This window comes from Aquarana catesbeiana, linkage group LG06, assembly GCF_042186555.1.
Source record: "Aquarana catesbeiana isolate 2022-GZ linkage group LG06, ASM4218655v1, whole genome shotgun sequence".
Classification (NCBI taxonomy): Eukaryota; Metazoa; Chordata; class Amphibia; order Anura; family Ranidae; genus Aquarana; species Aquarana catesbeiana.
In genome coordinates, this window is record NC_133329.1 from 60,442,604 (window position 1) to 60,468,186 (window position 25,583).

The following is a 25,583-nucleotide window of genomic DNA, read 5'->3' on the forward strand; positions in this document are numbered from 1 at the left end:
CAATATGTGACCTACCTGACCATTACACACACACTGACCCACCTACCTGACACATACAATGACCTACCTAACCATTACACACACACTGACCTAACTGACTCCTATTTCCTGCACTACTCACCCCCCCATCCCCCACACACAGCTCGATGTAGATAGGGAGGATCTATCCTCCTCCTTACCTCTGCTTCATCGACCATCACATCCGGGCTCTCCTCAGCGCTGGGCGGGCAGTATTGCTATGGTGTCCCCACCGGCCGGGAGGTCAGCTAACAGATGCTGCACTTCTCGATGTTCCGATCTCCAACGAGCCCCGCCCCTCCGCTGCACACACACAGACACACAGCGCCGCTTCCAGAGGGACAGGCTGGAGCAAAGGAGTCCCGGAGCGGCGCTGTTAGATTTTACTCTGTGAAGATAGAGGGAACAGCGGGGCGCTCAGCGGGACACATTGGGGGATTGGAGGCATGTAGATGTGTTCCTGGGACAGGGGGAGCTCACACTTGCCTTGAGATTCACGGGGACAGAGGCCGAGGCTGCGCCCTAGGGGGTAATGCGCCCTAGGCGGCTGCCTACTACGCCTAGTGGTAGCACCGGCCCTGCAGAGAGGCTATATATCAATCCGCCTCTGAAATCAGGCTGCCGGGTCTAAATAAAGATTATCGATTTATGCGGCTGGAGCAGCTGTATCCCTCCACAGGGAAAAAAGAGTCCCCAGCCTTCTGGCATCAATAAAGGATGTGCACTGCAGGTACAAAAAAAAAAATTGTGACATATGCAAGTAATGGCATCTGAATTTTGGGAGTGCTATGAGGGTGAGAATTTTTGGGGGTGCTTAAGCACCCCAAACACCCACCTGGCGCTGCCCCTTCCAGGGACAAAACTGGGGACAAAACCGGGGACAGACTTGGTGTGGGGACAGTGTCCTCAGTCCGGGGACGTGGTCACCCTAGTGTAGTCCATTCGAATAGAAGAGCTACTGGAGCTCAAATTGTTTTAAAGGAGGGGTGATTTTTTTCTGTACCCACTGCATATGGAAGCTGTTTGTATCTCTGTCCATCCAGTCCTGACACTGACAGAGCTGTGCCACACAGCCCAGCACTGTCTGGCAGAACAGGAGAACTGATTTTTTGCTCTGCTGCAGTTAAAGGGTTAGATAGATTCACTGTGATGGCGCTGGCCAAGCAGAATCGATCTGGTCCATCCCGAAAGTGCAGCATGAAGAAGAGCGAGGATTTCAAATGCCTGGACTTCTGGGGTGCTGACAGCTTGCCAACCCCAGAGGTAAGTACAGTGGCAGTGGCGGCTGGTGCTCAAAATTTTTTTTGGGAGGGGCGCAAGCATTCTGAAAAAAAAAACATCAATTGAAGCCTCACTGTGCCCATCAAACACAGCCACTGTACTAAACACAGCCACTGTGCCCATCAAACGCAGCCACTGTGCCCATCAAATGCAGCCACTGTGCCCATCAAACGTAGCCACTGTGCCCATCAAACGCAGCCACTTTGCCCTAAATGCTGCCACTGTGCCCCAAATGTTGCCACTGTGTCCATTAAATGCTGCCACTGTGCCCCAAGTGCTGCCACTGTGCCCCAAATGTTGCCACTGTGCCCATTAAATGCTGCCACTGTGCCCCAAGTGCTTCCACTGTGCCCCAAATGTTGCCACTGTGCCCATTAAATGCTGCCACTGTGCCCCAAGTGCTGCCACTGTGCCCCAAATGTTGCCACTGTGCCCATTAAATGCTGCCACTGTGCCCCAAGTGCTGCCACTGTGCCCCAAATGTTGCCACTGTGCCCATTAAATGCTGCCACTGTGCCCCAAGTGCTTCCACTGTGCCCATTAAATGCTGCCACTGTGCCCCAAGTGGTGCCACAAGTGCTGCCACTGTGCCCCAAATGTTGTTACTGTGCCCATTAAATGCTGCCACTGTGCCCCAAGTGCTGCCACTGCGCTGCAAGTGCTGCCACTGTGCCACAAATGTTGCCACTGTGCCCATTAAATACTGCCACTGTGCCCCAAGTGCTGCCACTGTGCCCCAAGTGCTTCCACTGTTCTCCGAAGTGCTGCCACTGTGCCCATTAAATGCTACCACTGTGCCCCAAGTGCTGCCACTGTGCCCCAAATGTTGCCACTGTGCCCATTAAATGCTGCCACTGTGCTCCAAGTGCTGCCACTGTGCCACAAGTGATGCCACTGTGCCCCAAATGCTGCCACTGTGCCCCCCGCCCGGCCTGGCCCTTACCTTGTCTCGGGTAGGCAGTGGGTGACGACGGCAGGCGGCGAGTGGTGTCCGGTGTCCTCCATTTCTTCCTCGATGTCTTCTTCTGTTGTCCTGCCCGCTCCTCCTCTCATCCTCTCCTATGATTGGACGCCTGATAGGCGTCCAATCACAGCTCCTGTGCTTTCAGCCAATCAGGTGACAGGTAACACAGACCCAGTGCACCTGATTGGCTGAGAGGCGGGTCAGTGTTAGCAAAGCAAATTCTTGCGCTTTGCTAACATGCAGCTGAGTAAATAGCAAACGCATAGCGTTGCGCCCGCTATATACATTTTTGGGCGCCCATTAGAGTCTATGGCTCTAATCAGGTGCTTCCCAAAAACACCCTCTGCCGCTGTAATTCAGGCACCTGGCGCTCGAAAAGGGGCCGGGCACCTGAATAGGGGGTGCCAGCAGCGACCATAGATAGATTCATGCAATGCACCGCCACTGTTCACCCAGACAGTTCGGGTTTGGAATCAGATCGCCTGAAACCCAGACTCCTTATTCAGACTGGACTATGGCTTCCCAGCAGGGTTGCTGGCTGCAGTTGTGTAAGCCGAGAGTGTCTGTTATGCCGTGTACACACGGGCAGACTTTTCGACTGGACTGGTTCGACGGGACGAATCCGTCGGACAATCCGACCGTGTGTGGGCTTCATTGGACCTGCAGCGGACTTTTTCGGTCAAAAATCAGACGAACTTTAGATTTGGAACATGTTTCAAATCTTTCCGCCGGAACTCCGCCGGACCTAATTCCTATCGGGAAATCCGCTCGTCTGTATGCTAGTCCGACGGACGAAAACCGACGCTAGGGCAGCTATTGGCTACTGGCTATGAACTTCCTTATTCTTGTCCGGTCGTACGTCATCATGTACGAATCCGTCGGACTTTGGTGTAGGCAAGTCCGTTCGTTAGAAAGTCCGTCGTAAGTCTGTCGAAAGTCCGTCGGAAAGACCATCAGAAAAACCGTCGGAAAGACCATCAGATGTTTGATGCTGAAAAGTCCGCCCGTGTGTACACGGCATTACACTCTTTCACACTGCCCAAAGCCAGCACTAACAATTACCCCTCCCCCTACACAGACAGGAGAGGAGAAAAGGCTCGATCTGCTCCTCTTCCTCCCGCCCCAACAACTCTGTGTCTGCCCACACTCCAGCAGCCTCAGATACATCTGGATGAGAGGTGCTGAATGCCAAGGGGTGAGTGAGCTCACCATCCATCTCTGTCTGTGATTAAAGCCTCCCCCTTCTCTCTCCTGCCTCTGAGTGAGTACACTAAGGTAAATCAGGGTTCTCAGAGCACCCCTTGCATCAGAGTTCCCCTTTACATCAGAGGCCACAGTGTTCCCCCTTACATCAGAGTCCTCTCCATACATCAGAGTACTCAGTGTTCCCCCTTAAATCAGGGTTCCCAGAGCATCCCTTATGTTAGAGTCCCCAGAGTTCTCCCTTACATCAGAGTCTGCAGAGTCCCTCCTTACAGTGAAAGGGAACTCTGCAAGTTCAGAAGTAAAAGGGAAACTCTGTGGACTCTGATGTAAAGGGGGACTCTTGTGATTAACTTCATTTGATTAGAAATGTTATTGAATTGCAAAATAAATGTATAGTTCATACTATAAAAAAAGATTGCCGTCCACCGCTAAATGTGTTCGGGTTTGACTTGAAGAAAAGGTTACAACCCTACACCAGGGCAGTGAGGAGGGTGTCTGGTATTGGTTCAGATTTACATTTTTTTTGTAAAGGTAAACTAACACTTTGAGTAACACTTACAGGTTGTGTTCCTTCCCCAGCCTGTGGAGGTAAAGGACAAGCAGAAGACCAATGAGCTCTTCCCTCTTCTTCCTATATCAGTATTTCCCCTGATAGCACATGAGCAATGCAGCACAACTGATTGGCTCCTTGTGCTGCTTCTCCCTCTCCTAGACTTGGCTCTGCTGTACAGGGGATTGCAAGAAGCTGATTCAGATTCAGTTTATACTTCTTGCAATTAAAAAAAGATGTATTTATTTTATTACATTTGTTAAAATATTAATGAACACAGACCTGCATTTTTTGCACTTTTTTTTTTAAAAAAAGCACATACCTCAATTTTTCCAATGCACAGCAGGGTGCGATGAGAGTCCGGTGCATTTGTTTTGCCCATATTTGTGCATTGCGAGGCTCATGCAACACATAGCAAGTTAATGGCTAAAAACTTGCACGGCAATATGAATGCAGCTAAAATGTTTTCATTTTGTATTTTATGTTTCCATCTTGATCATCTTTAATAAACATAAACACACTAAAACATATTCGGCAACCAGGAACAGTTTGGCTGCTATATTCCATGCACTTGACAGTGAGTTATTCTGAAACTCAGTAAAAGGTCGGAATGTAAGGCTCAGATGTTTGCAGAAACAGCAGAAGAACCTGTCCACCTGGGGGAACTTCCTCGTATGAGAACCTGAGAAGGGGAAAACCAAGAAGACAAACTCACAGCCAGGACGGTTATATTATTTTGATTTAGGGATTGTATGTGACATTGCTTTCTATGTAGAGACTTCTGAAGACTTCCTCTCAGGCGCAATTTACAATGCTATAGACCTGGCCAGGGTCAGTAAGGTAAGCAAGACATTTTTATGCTTTGTATTTCTGAACGAACACCTTGAGAGTTACACATATATCACAATTTGCTATCTTTAAATTGTCTTGTGAAGCCATTTTCAACCAAGGTTCTGTGTATCTCTACGTTTCCTTCAGAGGTTGGTAGGGGTTCCTTGAGCTGTGATACAGTATTTTCCCACAGGTCTCTGTAAGGAGACGTTGTTCTTAGTGACCTCATATGTAAGGGAAATTCTTTCCAATGACCGTTAGGATAAGGAGAGTCTTCTCCCACTGACTACCAATTTAAAGAGGAGCCTTTTCCCACTGAGTCACCAGTGGAAGAGGAGACCTTCTCCTACTGACCACCAATCTAATATTTTTCTTTCACTGACCATCAATGTAACGGGGACCCTTCTCTCACTGAAAACCAAAGTAAGGGGAGCCTTCTCCCACTGACCATCAATGTAAGGAGATTCTTATCCCACTGACCACTAATGAAAGGGGGGCCTTCTCCAACTGACCACTATTGAAAGAGCAGCCTTCTTCCACTGACCACTACAGAAAGTGGGTCCTTCTCCCAATGACAAAAATACAAGGGGTAGCCTTCTCCCAATGACCACCAACTTAAGGGGGAGCCTTCTCCCACTGACCATTAATAAAAGGGACTTTTTCTCTCACTGACCACCAATATAAGAGGGGCCCCCTCACACTGAGTACTAATTAAAGGGGGGTCTTCTACCAATGACACCAGTACAAGGGGAGCCTTCTCCCACTGACCACTAATTTAAGGGGAGCCTTCTCCCAATGACCACTATCGAAAGGGGGGCCTTCTGTCAAAGACCACCAATATAAGGAAGAGCCTTCTCCCAATGACCACTAATGAAAGGGATTTTTTCTCCTATTGACCACTTATGATAGATGGGCCTTCTTGCACTGAGCACCAATATAAGGGGGATTCTTCTACCAATGACCACTAATAAAAGGGGGGGTTTTCTCGCACTGACCACTGATGTACAGGGGAGTCTTCTCTCACTGACCACCAATGTAACAGGGATTTTTCTCCCGATGACCACCAATGTAAGGGGGAGTCTTCTCCCACTGACCAGCAATGTTAAGGGGGAGTCTTCTACCAATAACCACCAATGAAAGGGGGGCTTCTCCCACTGACCATCAGTGTAAGGGGACACTACATTTATTTCCAATGTAAGGGAGCACTACAATGACTCCCAGTGTAAATGGGCACCTCACTGACCACCAATGTGAGGAAGCACTGCATAATTCATAGTCTGTTTTTCTTTTCTGGCCATTATTATTAGAATTACTGATGAGCTGAACGTACCTGGGTTTGGTTCGGGGCAGGTTTGGCAAACATTTCTAAAGTTTGGGTTCAGAATCTGAACCTTCTTGAAATCGATTGGAATCAAATGTTAAAAGACAGGAATGTCTATTTTCCAAGCTAACAGGCAAGGGATTGTCAAACAGATCCGTGGGAAAACGTGCTGAAGCACAAAAATTTTAAAAACTCAGTTTTGCCGGGAGCAGAAATTTAGTAATGATTAAAGTGAAGAATTGGGGATTCCCTGACCCCCCCCCCCCCCCCTGTGTATACAACCTACTATAGCAACACTGATATCTACAAAGGAAAAAAGTATTTAAATTGTGAGCTAAATAACAGCGCCCAACCGCTTCCATGTCTCTGTAATCAAAGAGGCCGAGGGAATTCCTTAATCTATAACACACCTTTATCCTAGATGAGGGTCTCATATACATTTTAATGGGGTATCCCCACAAAAAAAAAATCCTTGATTCATACCAGGCCTTTCAGGTCCAGTGTAAACTTTAAGGGGGACCCCACAAAAAAAAAGCATGAGGTCCCCCCAAGCAAGAGGTGAACCCCATGCAAAAATCAAAAACATGTAGGGCTACCCCCACAAGTGCCGTTGAAAGTTGCTTGTCCCCATTGGTTGACCTTGCAAGCTCCCCAACACCTCTGGCACTCTGGGTTCTGACATATTTATAGCAGACATAAAATGCGAAGACACCAATAGTTAGTAATGTATGCAAGTTAACTACTCAGATATTAAGTCAAACAGACTATAACGGACACAAGTGTAAGTTGAGAGATAATGCAGTAAAATTAATTCACAGGAACACACAAAGAAATAACAATAACAGTAAGTAAAATTGTTATAATGAGTTGGTTGGAAAAAACATTTATGACCCCAAAACAAGGGGGGTGAGAGGAGACTTTTAGTCAGTCCACTCCCTCTAGGCCCTGACACCACAAGAAATAGGGGGTAAACAATATAAAAGGTCTGTGACCACCAACATAAGGGGAGCCTTCTCCCACTGACCACAAACATAAGGGATGCCTTCTCCCACTGACACCAATACAAGGGGGAGCCTTCTCCCACTGACCTCTAATGAAAATAAAGTTTTCTCCCATTGACAACTTAAAATGGGGGGGGGGGGGGGCTTCTTGCACTAAACACCAATATAAGAGGGAGCCTTCAACCACTGACCACTAATAAAAGGGGGACTTTCTCCCACTGACCACCAATGTAATGGAGATTCTTCTCCCACTGACCACTAATGAAAGAGGTTCTTCTCTCACTGACCACCAATATAAGGGGGAGCCTCCTCTCACTGACCATTAATGAAAGGTGTTCTTCTCACACTGACCACCAATGAAAGGGGAGCCTTCTCTCACTGTCCACCAACGTAAGGGGGAGCCTTCTTCCACTGACCACTAATGAAAGGGGGGCCTTGTCCCAATGACACCAATACAAGGGGTAGCCTTCTCCCAATTACCACTAATGAAAGGAGGGCCTTCTCCCAATGACCACCAACGTAAGCGGGAACCTTCTCTCACCGACCACTAATAAAAGGGGCTTTTTCTCTCACTGACCACCAATATAAGGGGGGGCCCCTCACACTGACTACTAATTAAAGGGGGGTCTTCTACCAATGACACCAATACAAGGGGAGCCTTCTCCCACTGACCACCAATATGTGGAGCCTTCTCCCACTGACCACTAATGAAAGGGGAACCTTCTGCCACTGACCACTAATGAAAGGGGGGTCTTCTTCCAATGACACCAATACAAGGGGGAGCCTTCTCCCACTGACCACCAATGAAAGGGGAGCCTTCTTCCACTGACCACTAATGAAAGGGGAGCCTTCTCCCAATGAGATAACTAGAAGTTCCTATTTAATAAACAGTAACGTAATGGTTGGTGAGTTATATTCTGCCACAGGTTCTGTAAGCAGAGTCTTGTTTGAAGCAAAGAAGGTCCCTGGAGTGTGGGTACCCACGATCCTCAGCTAGCTATGGTGGGGCCCAGAGATGTTACAAGGCAATGAGGCTGAATGTAAAAGGTGTTATATTTTCCCAGCAAAGACCCTCCAATTGGTCAGGTGTAATGGTGTCTGCATGCAGTGTCCTTGAGAACAGTGTCAGAGATAAGATGGGCTTCTGCCCACTTATCAATCTAGTCTATACAGGGGATCTGTGAAGCAAGAAGTCCCTGTGCAGGCTCTTGAATGTCCATATTGAGGTGCTTGACTGGCCTCCTGTGGACTCCTGAACTCAGCGATGACCGCATGGTTGTGCATGAAATGTGGACCTGATCAGCAGTTCAGCGGATGCGGTGACAGTGACAGCCACCCTGCGCCCAGCGATGTAGTCCTCAGGGTGAGAGGTCCCAGCTCTGCCTAGGCCTCGGTTTTCGCCAACAGCATCCGAAGTGACAGCCTCTGGTTCTTGCAGTTTGGAAGCCTGTGTCCCAAGAGCCCAGAAAAGTCAAATTTATCTGGAAGAGATTATGGATGATCCCACGCAGATTGCTGTAACTGAATATTTAAGAACTGCTGCCCCTACCAATACAACCACCTAAGTTACATAGTTACATAGTAGGTGAGGTTGAAAAAAGACATAAGTCCATCAAGTCCAACCTATGTGTGTGATTATATATCAGTATTACATTGTATATCCCTGTATGTTGCGGTCATTCAGGTGCTTATCTAATAGTTTCTTGAAGCTATCAATGCTCCCCGCTGAGACCACCGCCTGTGGAAGGGAATTCCACATCCTTGCCACTCTTACAGTAAAGAACCCTCTACGTAGTTTAAGGTTAAACCTCTTTTCTTCTAATTTTAATGAGTGGCCACGAGTTTTGTTAAACTCTCTTCTGCAAAAATTTTTTATTCCTATTGTGGGGTCAACAGTACGGTATTTGTATATTGAAATCATATCCCCTCTCAAGTGTCTCTTCTCCAGAGAGAATAAGTTTAGTGCTCGCAACCTTTCCTCATAACTAATATCCTCCAGACCCTTTATTAGCTATGTTGCCCTTCTTTGTACTCCATTTCCAGTACATCCTTCCTGAGGACTGGTGCCCAGAACTGGACAGCATACTCTAGGTGCGGTCGGACCAGAGTCTTGTAGAGCGGGAGAATTATTGTTTTATCTCTAGAGTTGTTCCCCCTTTTAATGCATGCCAATATTCTGTTTGCTTTGTTAGCAGCAGAATGGCATTGCATGCCATTTGCTGAGCATATCATCTACTAGGAGCCCCAGGTCCTTTTCCATCCTAGATTCCCCCTAAGTGGAGTATAAAAATGCAAATATGAAATTTAAGGGTAGGTATGGCGCTGTTCAGGTGACACAACCCCAATGCCAATGCTGCACCTCCCTCGCAGATGCAAAGGCTAATAAAAATCTAATAAAAACTTTTGTGTGATAAATATCTGGTGCTATATGTAAACATAAATCTGCTATAATCTGCTATACAGGTATAACGTGCAATAATGCAAATGTGAACATAAATCTGCTATAGATATATGATATGCAATTGTGCAAATTATATACAAAGTGCCAAGTGCTGAGTGATACTGTATTATGAAAAACAGTGCTGATTGTTATGCTGTATTGCAAACTTGAAAATGATGCCGTGCTATTCAGTCCATATGCAAAAAAAAAAAAAATGAATAAAAAATTGAAAATATATAAAAATATGTAAATGTAAATTTTCAAAAAGTGACAGGTGCTCTTCAGACGTGTTCCTTTTTGCTTCTTACAGTGCCCCCTATAGGTAATGCACTCACCGGAATTACTCATCCCTTGCAGGGGTATCTCACTTTCACAGTATTTGGTAAGGCACACTTTTGGTGGGCACTGATAAGGCTGCATTTGATGGGCACTGTAAGGCTGCTTTTGATGGACACTGGTAGGCTGCATTTGATAGGCACTGGTGAGGCTGCATTTGATGGGCATAGTGAGGCTGCAGTAACTGATAGCAAGCAGTAACTACCACTGTATATAGTTTTATAGTTGTTGTTTTTGAAGTTTGAAAGTTTGCATGCGGCCCCCATGGGTTATGAAAACTTGTCCAGTGGCCCTCAGGTAGTTTGAGTTTGAGACCCCTGGCATAAAGTCTATGGTAACTCCCTGTGACTGGACTATATGTCTCACAATCCTCTGCACTCAGGATGTGTTTATCTCCTGGTTGAGCACTAGAGGGAAATTGCTCCATGTAAAGAATTAGAAGAAGTGTCTATGAATGAAGATAGTAACACAGCCAGGGCCTGGCTACAACCAAAAAGTATGAGTTCCCCCCAAAAAGTCCACAACAGCCCCCTCTCTGAGCATGCAGCCTAGCAGGCCAGGAATGAGAGGGAACAAATATGCACCCCCTCCCTCCTGAGCCATACCAGGCCACATGCCCTCAACATGGGGTGGTAACTTGCCAGGGGGAGAATCCTCTGACACAGCACCTTGTCACCATGTTGATAAGGACAAAGGACCCACAACCCTGGCCCAGTGATTGTAGGGGTCTGGGGGCTTATCAGAAACTGGAAGCCCCTTTAACATAGTACCCCCATGACATCACCCCTATCACAGCACTGAAAAATGACCTGGACAGGAAGGAGGCCTAACATGCCAGCTTTCAAGCAGTTACACCAGGAATTCTGTAATTTTTGATGCCTGATTTTTCTGCATATAGGAAAGCATCTGATTCTCTTTGCTTCCTCCTATGGTGTAGCTCATGGTACCTGGGCAGCCAATCACCAGGTACCAGCTCCGCCATACTTGTGTGAAGGGAGACCTTAGCCCTTTGTAAACTCAAATCAGAGTAACTTGGGGATTACTACAGCTTTTTACTTTTCATTTTGTCTGTGGAATAGGGCTGCTGGGGCCTCATTGTATAGGTAACCATCTATGAGGGCAAGGCAATTAGCCACTTCCCAACAACACTATAGCTGAAAGACGGCCAGTTTTAGGAGGGCGTCATATGATGTCCTCCCAAGATCGCGTCCGCTGCGGCGTGCTCTGTGTTTGCTGTGTCCTTTGGACACAGCTGATCACAGATCAGGGTAAAGGGCCCATCACAGCAAATCACAATGTAAACACAAGCCGATTTTTGGCATTCCTTTCCTCACGCTGACAGCACGAGGAGAGGAGAGCTGGTAACAGGCTTGTGCAAAAGGGACACCTACTGTACACTGATAATCAGGGCACTGATTAGTGTCCTGATTATAAGTTCAGCCCCAACAGTGCCCATCAGTGCTGCCAATCAGTGCCCATCAGTGCCTCCTCATCAGTGGCACCTATCAGTGCCCATCAGTGTCTCCTATCAGTGCTGCCTACCAGTGCCCATCAGTGCTGCCTCTCAGTGCCACCTATCAGTGCCACCTATCAGTGCCCACCAGTGCCGCCTCATCAATGCCAATCAGAGCAGCCTATCAGTGCAACCTGTCAGTGCTAATCAGTGCAGCCTGTCAGTGCCTACCAGTGCCGCCTCAACAGTGCCAATCAGTGCTCATCAGTGCAGCCTCTTCAGCGCACATCAGTGAAGAAGCAAAATTACATATTTGCTAAATTTTATAACAAACTATGAAAAACTGGATATAGATAACTTCTGCACTATTATGTGCAACATAATATAAACATGTGTAAAAAGTGTAATGAATTGTGAAAACTGTGAAAAAAGAGAGGTGCTGCTCAACACTAAATGTGTTCTCACAGAGGTAAATCATAAAATGCAAAATATTGTGAAGCGCTACCTCACCCAGACCTGCCTTGCTGGGCACCTGCAGATACTCCAAATAATGACTAGTGTATAAATTACAATCTGTGAAAACCAATATAATCTCTTTTAATGCAAGGGTCTCAAAGATATCTATGTGAACTAAAAAACAATCAAAGTAATCAATCATAATGTCCATAAGTCAATTAATTGCAGTTGACACAAGTATTAAGCTTGATTTGATGATTCATCCAATCCATTCAATTAGTTCTCTCATCTATATGCACTGTGCAAGTATCTAGATATCCAATATTGAAAGTCCAGTAATAATAATAACTGCTGTGCGCAGCAATGTGTCCTCCACCGGTCACACTATGTGCTCACCTCCCAGGGAGACCCACAAGAGGGTCCAGTAACGCCTTCCCCTTAGGGGTATCAATCCAGCAATCTGCCATTCCACTGTCGGTACCAGAACTCCTGATACATTTTCAGATGCACTATTCCTGGTGTACACAGGTCCCTGTGTGGTTGGGGTGAATTTTCCCTGGATCACTAAAACATCTACAGATCCTCAGCCCTGTGTCCCCAGCGGCTCACTCTGTGCTTCTCGATCGTATGCGATGACGTCACAGGCTCCGCCCGACGTGTTTCATCACTGCACACGTGACTTTATCAAGAGGTCTTGATAAAGTGTTGGCAAAGACCCAGTTCAGCCCCCCTGTACGGGGGCAAGGTCATTCACCGCCCAGGGCGAAGATGCCAAACCTTCTCCCCCTCACCTGACACCAACTGGGGGTTGGTTGGGTATGCGATGCAGCGGACTGCACTGAAACATGTAGCATTCTATCCTGCAGTAAAATATGGGGTAACAGTGATGTAGAAAGTAAAGGCCTGTGTGTAGGATCATAAGTTGGCCCTCTTAAACAAGAAAGTGTGGCGCGTGAAGCGCGTCCCTGTAAATATTGGCCGTGGTTAAAAAAGAAGCGGCATGCAGGGGTTCAGTAGTAGGTGATGCAGAGTTCAGAGGTCAGCAGTGAGTAATGCAGAGTTCAGAGGTCAGTAGTGAGTAATGCAGAGTTCAAACGTCAGTAGTGAGTAATGCAAAGTTCATAGGTCAGTAGTAGGTGGGTCAAATATCTGTAGTAAGTGAGGTAGGAGCTCCTGGATAGGACAAATATGTAACCCAACTACAAACCCCCCCTCCCAAAAAAAATTATATTTATAATTCACAGAATCTAAAGAATGAGGCTGCTGTGACCATTGATATATAGCATATACAATATAAAGTAGGGTACACACTAGAAGAAAATTGGGAGAACGATCATCCGATTTTCCTCGTTATTTCACAGCAAATCAGAACCGATGAACGAAAATTCGTACGAAAATTCTTGTATGACAGAGGATTTTTTTTTGTTGTTTATTGTTTCTGATCATGCGCAGTCTTTCTTTTATGATTTTTCTTGTACTAAAATCGTACAAAAACGGTACACATTAAACGAAAATATATTGTGGATGGTTTATAGTCTTTTTTTTCTCCATTAGGTTTTTTATGTACAGTACTTTAGATATGTAGCACCCTTTAGGTAGGTAGGTGCTAGAGTGAGGATTTTGTTTTGGTTAGGTTTAGGCTCAGTCTGGGCTGGGAGTAGCTCAGCATAGCAGCTGGTGACTCACAGGTTTTTTTTACATAACCGGGTGACCCTGCCCCCCTCTGACATTATGGGGAAAGCCATAGGGAAGTCCCTGTGAAGTCCCCATGCGTCAGAGGGGGGTGAGGTCACCGGGTGGCCCCACCCTCAGTTATATAAGAACTGTCAGAAGAACAGAAACGCCACACAGCGGGAACCTCCCATGGATGTGGATCGTCCGGAGAACGGAGCGGGGAAGAAGACACTGGAGGAAGATGCGGACGAGAAGACCGAAGGAAGAAGCAGAGGATCGGAGGAAGAAGGGGAAGAAACGGGGGAAGAACAAGATGGAGGAAGAAAACCGAATGAAGACCAGAAGAAGATGGAAGAAGAAGCGGGGAAAGAAGAAGACATTAATAAAGGAATTGTCAAAAACTGTCTCTTGTCTTTAACATTTTTGACACTTTTTTTCTAAAATGGTAGGGGTACATTTGTACCCCTTTACCATTTCACACAGGGGGGGCCGGGATCTGGGTGTCCCCTTGTTAAAGGGGGCTTCCAGATTCCGATAAGCCCCCCGCCCGCAGACCCCCACAACCACCGGGCAAGGGTTGTGGGGATGAGGCCCTTGTCCCCATCAAATGGGGACATCCTCCCCATGTTGAGGGCATGTGGCCTGGTACTGTTCAGGAGGAGGGGCGCGCTCTTGTTCCCCCCTCTTTTCCTGCGGCCTGCCAGGTTGTGTGCTCGGATAAGGGTCTGGTATGGATTTTTAGGGGGACCCCCACGCCATTTTTTTTTTTAATTTTGGCGCAAGGTTCCCCTTAAAATCCATACCAGACCCTTCAGGTCTGGTATGAATATTGAGGGGGACACCCACGCCATTTTTTTTTTAATTTTGGCACGGGGTTCTTCTTAATATCCATACCAGACCTGAAGGGCCTGGTATGGAATTTGGGGGGACCCCCACTCATTTTTTTTTAAATTTTGGTTTGGGGGTTCCCCTTAATATTCATACCAGACCCAAAGGGCCTGGTAATGCACTGTGGGGGAACCCCAGGCCATTTTTTTCAATGACTTTTATGAGTATTGCAGAGACCCGACAAGTCATTATAGCTGCCGGCACTACCGCTAGTACTTTTAAATGACTTTTTTTCCTTTAGAAATGTCATTTTGGTCTCGGACTGTTGTAAACACGGGAAACATGCGCCACTTTACAGGCATACTATAGAAACCCCCTAGCTACGAAATTTAAAGGAATATTTCTCTTTTATTGTTTCACTTTAAGCATTATTAAAATCACTGCTCCCAAAAAAACGTCAGTTTTTAAGACTTTTATTTGGATTGATATATGTCCCCTGGGGCAGGACCCGGGTCCCCAGACACTTTTTATGACAACAACTTGCATATTAACCCTTAAAATTAGCACTTTTGATTTTTCATGTTCGTGTCACATAGACTTTAACGGTGTTTGCGTGTTCGAACAAATTTTTTGCCTGTTCGCATGTTCTGCTGCGAACCAAACAGGGGGGTGTTCGGCCCATCCCTATTCACTATCATTATGAGACTTTTAGTTGGCCGACCATCTCGTTTTTTAACTAAGTTTAACTAGTTTTTTAACTAGTTTTGTTGTCCCTAGTGTGTGTGGCTCCAACCTGAGGCTTGGACTCCTCTTACATCCGTGTCTCATTCTGTAATGTATTTACTTTTCAAAACGAGGTTTGGAGTGCATGTGACGAAGGATAGGAGGATTACTCCCTAGCTTTTATCGGTTGATCATCATATCAAGGCTTGGCTCCCTGAGCAGCCTTTTTTTTTATCACTGATTGGATAATTATTAATGTAATTTAAGTCCGCCCCTGCTGGATAAATATAAACACAACATGGTTACTAACAGCACGTACATGCCCCCGATGACGTCAGTTGTGACGAAACATGTAGGGCAGAACCTACGTATGTGCCGTCGCCACCCTTATCCTGCTGTGTACACAAATTGATATATCTCCATGCTTGGTTTGTTTGCCCTGTATCGATTTTATGCTTATTGTCTCAAATATGATGTGAGTATTTTTAATCGCTTTACATCATTAATTTACGGTTTTACACTATGTGGATGTTTCCTTTATTTTATATCCATGATGAAAATCCATCTCTCTAGATTCACTGAGATACATCTGGATTATTTGAAACTCAATCAAATGTTCCTGGATGACATGTGATGCTTAATTTATGTGGATTTATTATACTAGGCGCATTTGACTCCGTAATAGAGTCCTGCAACTCTGTAGTCCACCCTACATTGATGGTGGATCACGTGGTAGAATTGGATATATTTTTATGATTTGAACTATCAACTCAATATTGAACCCTACGGAGTAAGACTGCAATCCATTAAAGTTCATGTGCGTGTAAAGGCAGGTCTCCCAATACTTTTGACAATATAGTATATCTCACAATGATTTTACAACATAGTTTTTTAGATATATAAATTATATGTATATATGTGCCATTTTATAATTTTCAGAAAATAATTTTAAAATTGTTTTGTTTTACTCTGTAGATTAGAAAAATATGTTCCATAATAAATGGACTGTCTATGGAAAATCAATTCTAATACATTTTTTTTTTGTACTTAGGGTCTGCCTTTTGTGTGAATATGTGTCCTTGTGTCCCATCAAAAACAGAAAAAAATCCGACCCCTTCCTAGGGTACCAGGGCTCGGAAAGCTGGCAACCTCGAGGGTCGTCTCCTGCCCTGATAGACACCCATAGAGTCAGCAGAGATGGCAGATCCTCATGAGATGGGTAAGAAACCTGAGCCCCTGGCTTTTTTATGACTATGCATCATGTAAACATTGTATCCATTTAAAAAAAAAAAGAAAGAATACATACCTTAAATCTAGCAGTCTTCTGGCTAGTCATGTCATTGGTTCTTTACTTTCCTTTGCTGGTCCATCATCTGTATAGTTGTGGCTCCTGCACTAAGTGGTGCTCATATAATAACTTGGAAATATGGTGAATGCAGAAGTATTGTGAGCTCTGGTCGGCATGATGACGAAACCTCCAGGGGTCAATATCATTGACCATGCATGGCTTTGTGGTCATATTAGGGTCAATGGTGTCACTAGCATCCCCTTCTCTCTGGGAATTCAGCAGAATTCAACAGCTGCAGCTGATTGTGAACATGTGTAATTCGTTTAGTTCCAAATTATTTTTTTAACAAATTTTGACAAATCCGTTAATTTCTGAAATTACGAATTTCTGAATTTCGAATTTTCAAATTTTCAAATTCCCGAATTTTTGGAAATTCGGAATTCGGAAATTCGGAATTTCGGAAATTGGAAAATTCTAAATTTCAGAAATTCTAAATTTCGGAAATTCGCAAATTGGAAAATTTCGGAAATTCAAAATTCGGAAATTTGAAATTCCGAAATTCAAAGATTTGGAAATTCCGAAATTTGGAAATTCGAAATTCCAGAAAATCGAAATTTCGGAAATTCGACATTAGGAAATTCGAAAATTCAAAAGTTTGGAAATTTGAAAATCCAAAAATCATAATGAAAATCTGAACATTAAAAGAAGGAAAATCTGAAAATTTCAAAACCCAAAAATCTGAAAAAATAACTAACTAATAATAAATATTATATTATAGTTATTGGAATTTACTTTCAAAGAACGTAACGAGTACGAATGTATCCGAAGTTACGAATTATCTGAAATAAGGAATGCCGTATCTAAACAAATGTAATGTAATGATCTAATAATAATAAATAACAATAATAATAATTAAACCTTTTTATTATTATTATTTATTATTATTAATTTGTTCCATTCCATTTGTTTAGATGCAGCATTTGTTATTTCGGATAATTCGTAACTTCGGATAAATTCGTATTCGCTACGTTCACAAACAGACAAATTTGAAAGGAAATCCCAATACCTACAATTTAATAGTTAGTTATTATTATTTCGAATTGTACAGATTTTCTTTCTTTTTTTTAGATTTTCGAATTTTCGGATTTTGGAATTTCTAAATTTCCGAATTTTCGAATTAAGAAAATCAGAAAATTTGGAAAATCAGAAATTGAAAAATTCTTAATTCAAAAATTTGAAATTCGGAAATTTGAAAATACGAATTTTCGAATTTTCAAAAAAAGCAAAAAAAACAAATGAAACGAAAACGAACAAATTTTTTGTCAGTGCACATGTCTAGCTGATTGCACCGGTGGCCTGATATTTTGTGACAGTTTCAACGGATTCGAACATTAGCTTATCCTTACCTTTTATGTCAGTGCCAGTTTAAAGATGAGTATTGCAGAAAAACATGAGCAAAACAACTGTACCTGCCTCTTGCTCCTAACTGTGGATTGGAACAAATGAGACATTTAGGTTTTTTTTAGGCGCTAAAAGCATGCCCACAAGTTTGCATTAGACAACCTGAACTCCAGCAAGATATAAAGACAAAGATTAATGCAGTTCCGTATTCTTTAATATACAATTTAAATACAAATTTATTAAAAACTTGCTCTGTCACTGACCAGAAAAGTTGCTATATATTTACTTATACCAGTTGCTTGCTCCATAGTGCAATACTCAGAATTTGTTAAGCATGTATTAATAATCATTTCCTCTTTTTTCTAGATCCTCCAAGCATTAGTGACATTTTTGATGATATACTCTGCCGGCTAAGAATGGAAAAGTACAAGAAGTCAAAGATGAATGTCCATAAAATTTTAACAATTGGACGCGATAGTCTAAAGGACATTGACCTTCGTACTATAGAAGACGCTCCATGGTATTTCCTAAAAAAGCTTATGTCGCTAAATGTGAATGCGCGGAGAACACATATAGAGGAATCAGAATCGGATCTGAGCATAGACTTTACATGTCCATCATCTGAAACTATGGACTTCAACAATTCGGGAGATCTCCATCCCCTAGATGTGCTGTGCATTCTTCTGCATTGCTCTGACAGCATTTTACAACAGGAGATTGTGACAAAACTGTCTATGTGTCAGTTTGCAGTACCCCTGCTACTCCCAGCTTGCAATGGTTCGGAATGCACCTACATGTTGTGGGCATTGAGGGACATTGTTAAAAAATGGAGACCCCATTCACTAGAAGATAAGAATGGATTTAGGGAGGACAATGTGGTGAATATCCAGATGCCAGTTTTTACTTTTGCAAGGCTAGAAGATTGCAGCATATCCAAATCTGCCATCCTGAACCAAATTCTAACACCATCTCAGCAGTATCATAATTTCTTCATACACCGAGACATGGAAGGTGGATTCATTAAAAAAAAACTCTCCAACGGCTTGGTGGAAATGTTTTGGTATTTGCCCGTTGGTCAAGAAAACTCAGACATTTTTCCAGAGCCTATTGCAGTTACAAACCTACATGGCCATATCTCTTCTTATTGGACACAGTTCAGCTTCTTAACCCAGATATCGTCTGCAGTTTTCATATTTGCAGACAGTGTTAGTGAGATAGAGTGCATGCAGTTGTCCAAGCTTGGAGATGCCAACACCAAATATTTTTTTGTTTCCCAAAACCTGGAAATAAACGACTGTATGTTACAGTCATTGAACACGGCATTAAAAATGGATGGCAGGCATTTAATAGAAAAGAATAGGAATGATGCAGATTTGGTTCGACGCCTACAGAACATAATGAAAGAGTTCATTAAAAAACCCACCAAGCAGGTTACCTTGGAGAATATGGCAGAGACCACTTGTGAACTTGGAATTCATGTAGACGAACTCTCCAAAGAATGTCAGTCAGCTAAACAAAGAGCACTACAAATAACTAAAAGAATCTATGACATAGCAGAGTATAAAGAAGAAACAATTAAGCTACAGGGAGATTTATGTAAAGAACTGGCCAGAACGAGAACAGAAATATGTAGAATGAGAAGGCAAGGGGAGGAAAATTCCCAACTCTACAGGGAAAAACTTGAAAACACAAGGACAGAATTAATCAGACAGCAGTATTCGCATACTCCATCTGCAGACATTGTTGCCTTCACAGAGGCAATATCACAGAAGAATTACTCAGAGAGGTACTATTTTCTAAAATGGATGAAGATTTTCCTTGATTCAATTGCTAGAACCAACCTATTAAAATTGCAGAACGGGTACAAAGACAAGGAAGATATCAAAAAGCTAGACTTAATTATGTCCAAGAGCTCTCTGGGTGTTGAGCACTTCATACGAGAATTAAGTCAGTTTTATGATGCTGAATGCAATCTTTTAAAAAATAATGAGATTCAGAATGAGGAACGAAAATTTAATAAGCTTCCGGAAACTGCAGCAGAACTTTTACTGGATGGCTTGCCACTGGAACTGATTGATGGAGATTCCTCCAGTATACCACTGGAATGGATAACTAGTGTTTTGAGTGAGCTAGATAAGAAGACAGGAGGCCAGTGCCGAATTAGAGTTATAACTGTCCTAGGGGTACAGAGCACAGGGAAATCCACTCTTCTGAATACCATGTTTGGTTTGCAGTTCCCAGTGGCCAGTGGACGATGTACAAGAGGAGCCTTCATGACTCTTATTAAAGTTGAAGAGAACTTTCAGCAGGAGCTAGGCTGTTCTTTCATTTTAGTACTTGACACAGAAGGCTTAAAAGCTCCAGAGATGTCCTCCCTGGATGGATCTAACCAACGTGACAATGAATTAGCAACCCTAGTTGTTGGCTTGAGTGACATTACAATCATAAACTTTTCCATGGAAAATGCAGCAGAAATGAACGATATTTTACAGATTGTAGTACATGCATTTCTAAGGATGGAAACTATTGGCAAAAAACCCAAATACTACTTCCTACATCAGAATGTCTCTGATGTTGCTGCTAGTGAGAAATGCTTAAGAGATAGAAAAAAGATTATGGACAATCTTGATGAAATGACAAGGACTGCCGCAAAGATGGAAAAAAAGAACGGGATTAAGTCTTTTTCTGATGTTCTGGATGCTGACCATGAGAACCATAGCTGGTACATTCCTGGTCTCTGGCATGGTGTCCCACCAATGTCTTCAGTAAGTACAGGTTACAGTGACAAGGTTTATGAATTTAAAAAATACCTACTAAATGACATGAAAACATCTAAAAGACAGGCCCAAAGCTGTAGCGAATTTTCGAAATGGATAAGAAGCTTGTGGGAGGCCGTGCAATATGAAAACTTTATCTTCAATTTCAGAAACAGCCTGGTGGCAGATGCCTATGATCAACTACATGTTAAGTATAATGAGCTGAAATGGAACTTCAGCAAAGTCATGTTTAAATGGATACAGGAGACAGAAAATATAATCCGGAATCAGCCAAATTCACAGAAAGAGCAGATCGCAGATCCAACTAATAATATGTACGAGATACTTCAGAGAGAAGAGAAACTCATGCGAGAAACTTTAGAAAGGTATTTTGACAGTGGAGCTGAAAACGTCCATCTGATAGAAAGATACAGAGAAGAATTTCTTAGGAGCGTAAGCTCCCTAAGGAAGCAACTGGAAGACGATGTAAAGCAGAGATTAAAAGAATATTGGCAAATTCAGAGAGGGAAGGCTGTGATTCAAACAAATCAGAATACATTTATGGAGGTTATTGAAAAGAAAGCCGCAAGCAAATACCAAACCCTCAAAAACGGCGAAGTCTTGCTTAATCACGATGAAGAGTTTGAGAAAATATGGAACGAAACATTTATAGAAATAAAACTTATTAGCCTGCATATACGCAACATTGATCAAGAAATCCTACACCAACTTAGAAGGGACATGGGGCACAGCATAGGAGCCGTAACTATGAAGTTGCACGATATACACAACTTGAAAGAATATGAAAAGAAATGCTTTGTAGCACAGCCAATTCACCTTGACGCAAGTTGGTACAACACAGCCTCTAAAACAATCTCAAGCAAATATCCTGATAATCGATTGGTTCAAATGAATAAGTATGTGAATGCACTGCTGCTCAAGTGCAAATTGCACGTCAGTGCTAAAATGAACACAAAAGAGGATTACCATGACACCTATTGCCAAGAGCTTTTAAATATGGTAAACAAAGAACTCCAAGAGAGAGCTGCTCAGAAACTCCATATATCACCTCAGTTTGAGTTAGACTTGAAACTTCATGTCTTGGGGAGAGCTGCTCCCATGTTCCAGAAGATGCACGAGGACTTCATCCAAGAGAATGATCCAAGGATCAGCTTGGAGAAGTTAAAACCTCAGTATCTCACCACCTTTAGGAATATATTCCTTGAGAAAGATCAATGTAAAAAGAGGGCAGAGGACTTTTGCCGTTCTTGCCTGAACCCCTCAATAGTAGAATTTATCTATAAAAACCTTGGGAGAGAAATTGTGGATGATATTTTGCTCAGTGAACACTCCAAAGAATACAGTAGTCGAATGTTTTTCCAGTTCAACCTGCTTAAAAATTTGCTGGAAGAAAAGGACTTTGACCAATATATGATATATATTAATAATTATGATGTGTTTGTGAAGAGAAAAATTCAAGCACATATAGTAGACAATTATGGGAAACGTGGTGGTCTTAACAATTTACATGAGAAAATTATTCATAAAATCACACATGTGGTCAACAATGCATTGAAAGATCCAACTGTACAAGAAAGTACAAATGTCTCTTCCTTTTTGAAAATGTTTTGTAAGCTTTTGCAAAAAGAATTAGTCATTCCGAGGAGAGCTATGAATGTGATTTTATTCCAGAACAATGACAAGGCCCAGCAATTTTCTGAATACATTCAATCTTCCTTCTCTAAACAGGTGGATGAGATTTTATTAGAAATGAATTCTCTAGACATTGACTATGTGCTTTCCATGGTCACTCTGAATCCGCAGGATCAGCTGTTTAAGAGAATTTTTGGATGTGGCAAGCTATGTCCATTCTGTAAAGTTCCTTGTGAAGCTGGAGGACATGACCACACCGAGCATTTTGCATCAGTGCACCGACCTCAGGGGCTTGCAGGATACAAAGACCTTGAAACTAATGTCCTATGTAACTCCATATGCTCCACCGATGTGGTAGGAAATGGATGCTTCAGAAATTCATACACACAATGGGTCCCTGAGCGTTACAAAGAATACCGTAAATTCTTTCCAGACTGGGTCATTCAATCTGACCCAGGCATCAATGCCTCAGATTACTGGAAGTTTATCTTAAAAGAATTTAATGACCAGATTGCAGAAGAATTTGATGCAATACCAGCCGAAATCCCAATAAACTGGAGAAAAATAACAAAAGAGCAAGCTATGAAAAGTCTAAGGGATTCATTTAATCTTTAACCCATTAATGCTGCCTACCAGCCACCTGTTGAGTAGGCTTTAATTCTTGGGAAGCAGCATGGCTTCTGTATCATGTGGAGACCCCTAGTTAAAGCGTGTGATCTGAAACCAGCAGAATGCTCCCCTGATCATTAAAGCCCACTTAAAGGGCCTATCAGGTATTTATGGCCAATTAAAGGACTGCTACTGGTGAAAGCTTTTGCAATGTTACCTTTGTGAGAAATCTGATACTGTAAACCAGGACCAGAGGACTGATATACAATATTCTGTAAAAAAAAAAAGTTCAAAGAGTGTGTAAAGTAGAACCAACGGTAAAACATTTAAACATTTTTTTTCCATTTGGGGGGCTTTATATAACCCCTGTAATTTTTTTGCTATCTGTTTCCCATTAATGGGGACATTTCCCTTAACATCCTGTCCCAAAGCCCCAACAGGAAGTGTGAAAAAATCCCTCCAAAATGAAAGTATCCCTGGTTATCACTAGAACTAGTGTCCACATTGAAAGATTTCCCCTCTATTCCAGTTCTGGTGACAAACCCAAATTAGTGATTTTCTTTCACTTTCACTCTCATTGAAAATGGTCATCAGGAGCAATAGAGAGGGTGAATCTTCCTTATGGGGGCACAGACAGCAATAAAAACCTGACAGGGGTCCCAATTCCTCTCCATGCTATCCAAAACTTTAAAAAAATTTGGCTTTAGTTATATTTTAGAGGGAATGTATAATGTTAAACTGAAAGTTTGATGCAAATAAATAAAAAGTTTGATGCAAATAGATTATAAATGTAATAATGTTTAAAAAATAAATCTATCTAGTTATTCTATGTATAGTTTGTGAGTTATACAAATGTGGACCCCTGACCATCACACCTACAGCATATCAGCATGCTAGACCTCTCATTTATTAATCATGGCTATTAATATGGAGTTGGCCTCCTTTTGTGACTTCCACATCCTCCACTCTTTTGGGAGGGCTTTCCACAAGATTTTGGAGGGTGTCTGTGAGCATTTGTGTCTATTCAGACAAAAGAACATTTGTGAGGCCAGGTACTGATGTTGGATGAGAAGACCTGGCTCTTAATTGGTGTTCCAATTCATGATTTGTATCTGCTGTGCTTGGTAAACAAAATAACAAAACACTAGGCTTTTTAGCTGCTCGCACAATGTTGGTGAAAAGTCAACAAAATTGGATAAAAAAAAAGGTACAGGTGCAGCACTTAAACATCAATATATAACTTGATAGTACATAAGGCAAAAAAAAAGTCCACAGAAATTATTCAGAAAGAAACGGCCTCTGGAGTGAAGTGCAGCTGCAAAGCACACAAGTGATAAGTGCATCACCAACGCCAAAACACACTGACTCTTATGCCCCGTACACACGATTCGATTATCGGACGAATGATCGTTTTTCTGGCATGCTAATCTCACGTCGAATCTGATGAGTTTACTAAAGTCACGAAAATTCCCGTACGACAGAATAAAAATTCGGAAGTGATGTCATGCGTTGTAATGCATTTGTATTGCATTTTCGAACGATAACTGTACTAATTAAACGAAAATCGTACGATCTGGCATCGTACAAACAAAAATTTCTGTGCATGTCCAATAGAATAATATTGGATGAACTGTCCTGATCGGCTCCCGAAAGCTCTGTACTAACGATCCGATTATCGTACGATTGATTCGAATGTGGCATTTTTTGTACGATTTTCAGAACGTGTGTACGGGGGGCTTTACCCTCCTATTAGACCCACATTTCAAAGGTCAAACACACATAGGCAGCAGTCAGGTATAAGACAGTCTTTGTACAGCTAGGCAGACATTCATTTGAATCCTCTAAAATTTTGAAAAAAATGATGTTTTCTACTTTTGTTATAAAAAAAATTTAATAAACTCAATTTTAGTCAAACATTTAGGCCAAAATGTATGCGGCCACATGTCTTTGGTAAAAAAATGTCAATAAGCATATATTTATTGGTTTGCGCAAAAGTTATAGCATCTACAAAATAGGGTACATTTTCTGGAATTTACGCAGCTTTTAGTTTATGACTGCCTTTCTTGAGATAAAATGGCAGGGCAGTACAAACCCCCCCCAATTACCCCATTTTGGAAAGAAGACACGCCAAGGAAATAGCTGAGAGGCATGTTGAACCCATTGAATATTTTTTTTTTTTGTCAAGTGATTGAAAAATGACAAAAAAAAAAAATTACACAAAGTTGTCACTAAATGATATATTGCCGCGTACAGGACCCCAAAAACCAATCACCGCCTTCAGGATTTCTAAGGGTGTCAATTTTTTATTTCACTCCTCACTACCTATCACACCCCCCCAAATTACCCCATTTTGGAAAGTAGACACCCCAAGCTATTTGCTGAGAGGCATGTTGAGTCTATGGAATATTTTATATTTTGCCACAAGTTGCGGGAAAATTATTATTTTTTTTTTGCACATAGTTGTCACTAAATGATCTATTGCTCAAACATAAAATAACAAGTATAGGCGCAATCACTCAGAATATCCACAGGATCAAATGTACACAAGTAAATAAACCAAAAACGGTCAAATGGTAAAAAAGGGGAGATAACAATCCATATAGCAAGCACGAACCAATAGTCTATGTATTGCTGTTAGTGAAATGGAAGGGTAAAAACGTCCAGAAGGAGCAAGCAGGGCTGCCATCATAATAGGAAAGAAACCATGTTCCTGAGGCTGAAAAACAACAAGTAGAGAGGCGCCTCTGGGTGCAGTTGTTTTTATAAGCATAGCTCCCAACTGTCCCTGATTTCG

At 42.7% G+C, this 25,583-nt stretch overlaps 1 protein-coding gene across 1 annotated transcript; it reads left to right on the top strand.

Annotated features, from left to right (window-relative positions):
• Positions 1 to 4,717: 4,717 nt before the first annotated feature.
• On the top strand, positions 4,718 to 23,622 carry LOC141148514 (up-regulator of cell proliferation-like). The gene is made up of 3 exons (XM_073636046.1): positions 4,718 to 4,859; positions 16,134 to 16,301; positions 18,138 to 23,622. The coding sequence occupies exons 2-3, from the start codon at positions 16,280 to 16,282 to the stop codon at positions 22,793 to 22,795; spliced, it is 4,680 nt and encodes a 1,559-aa protein (XP_073492147.1). The 5' UTR covers positions 4,718 to 4,859; positions 16,134 to 16,279; the 3' UTR covers positions 22,796 to 23,622.
• Positions 23,623 to 25,583: the final 1,961 nt, after the last annotated feature.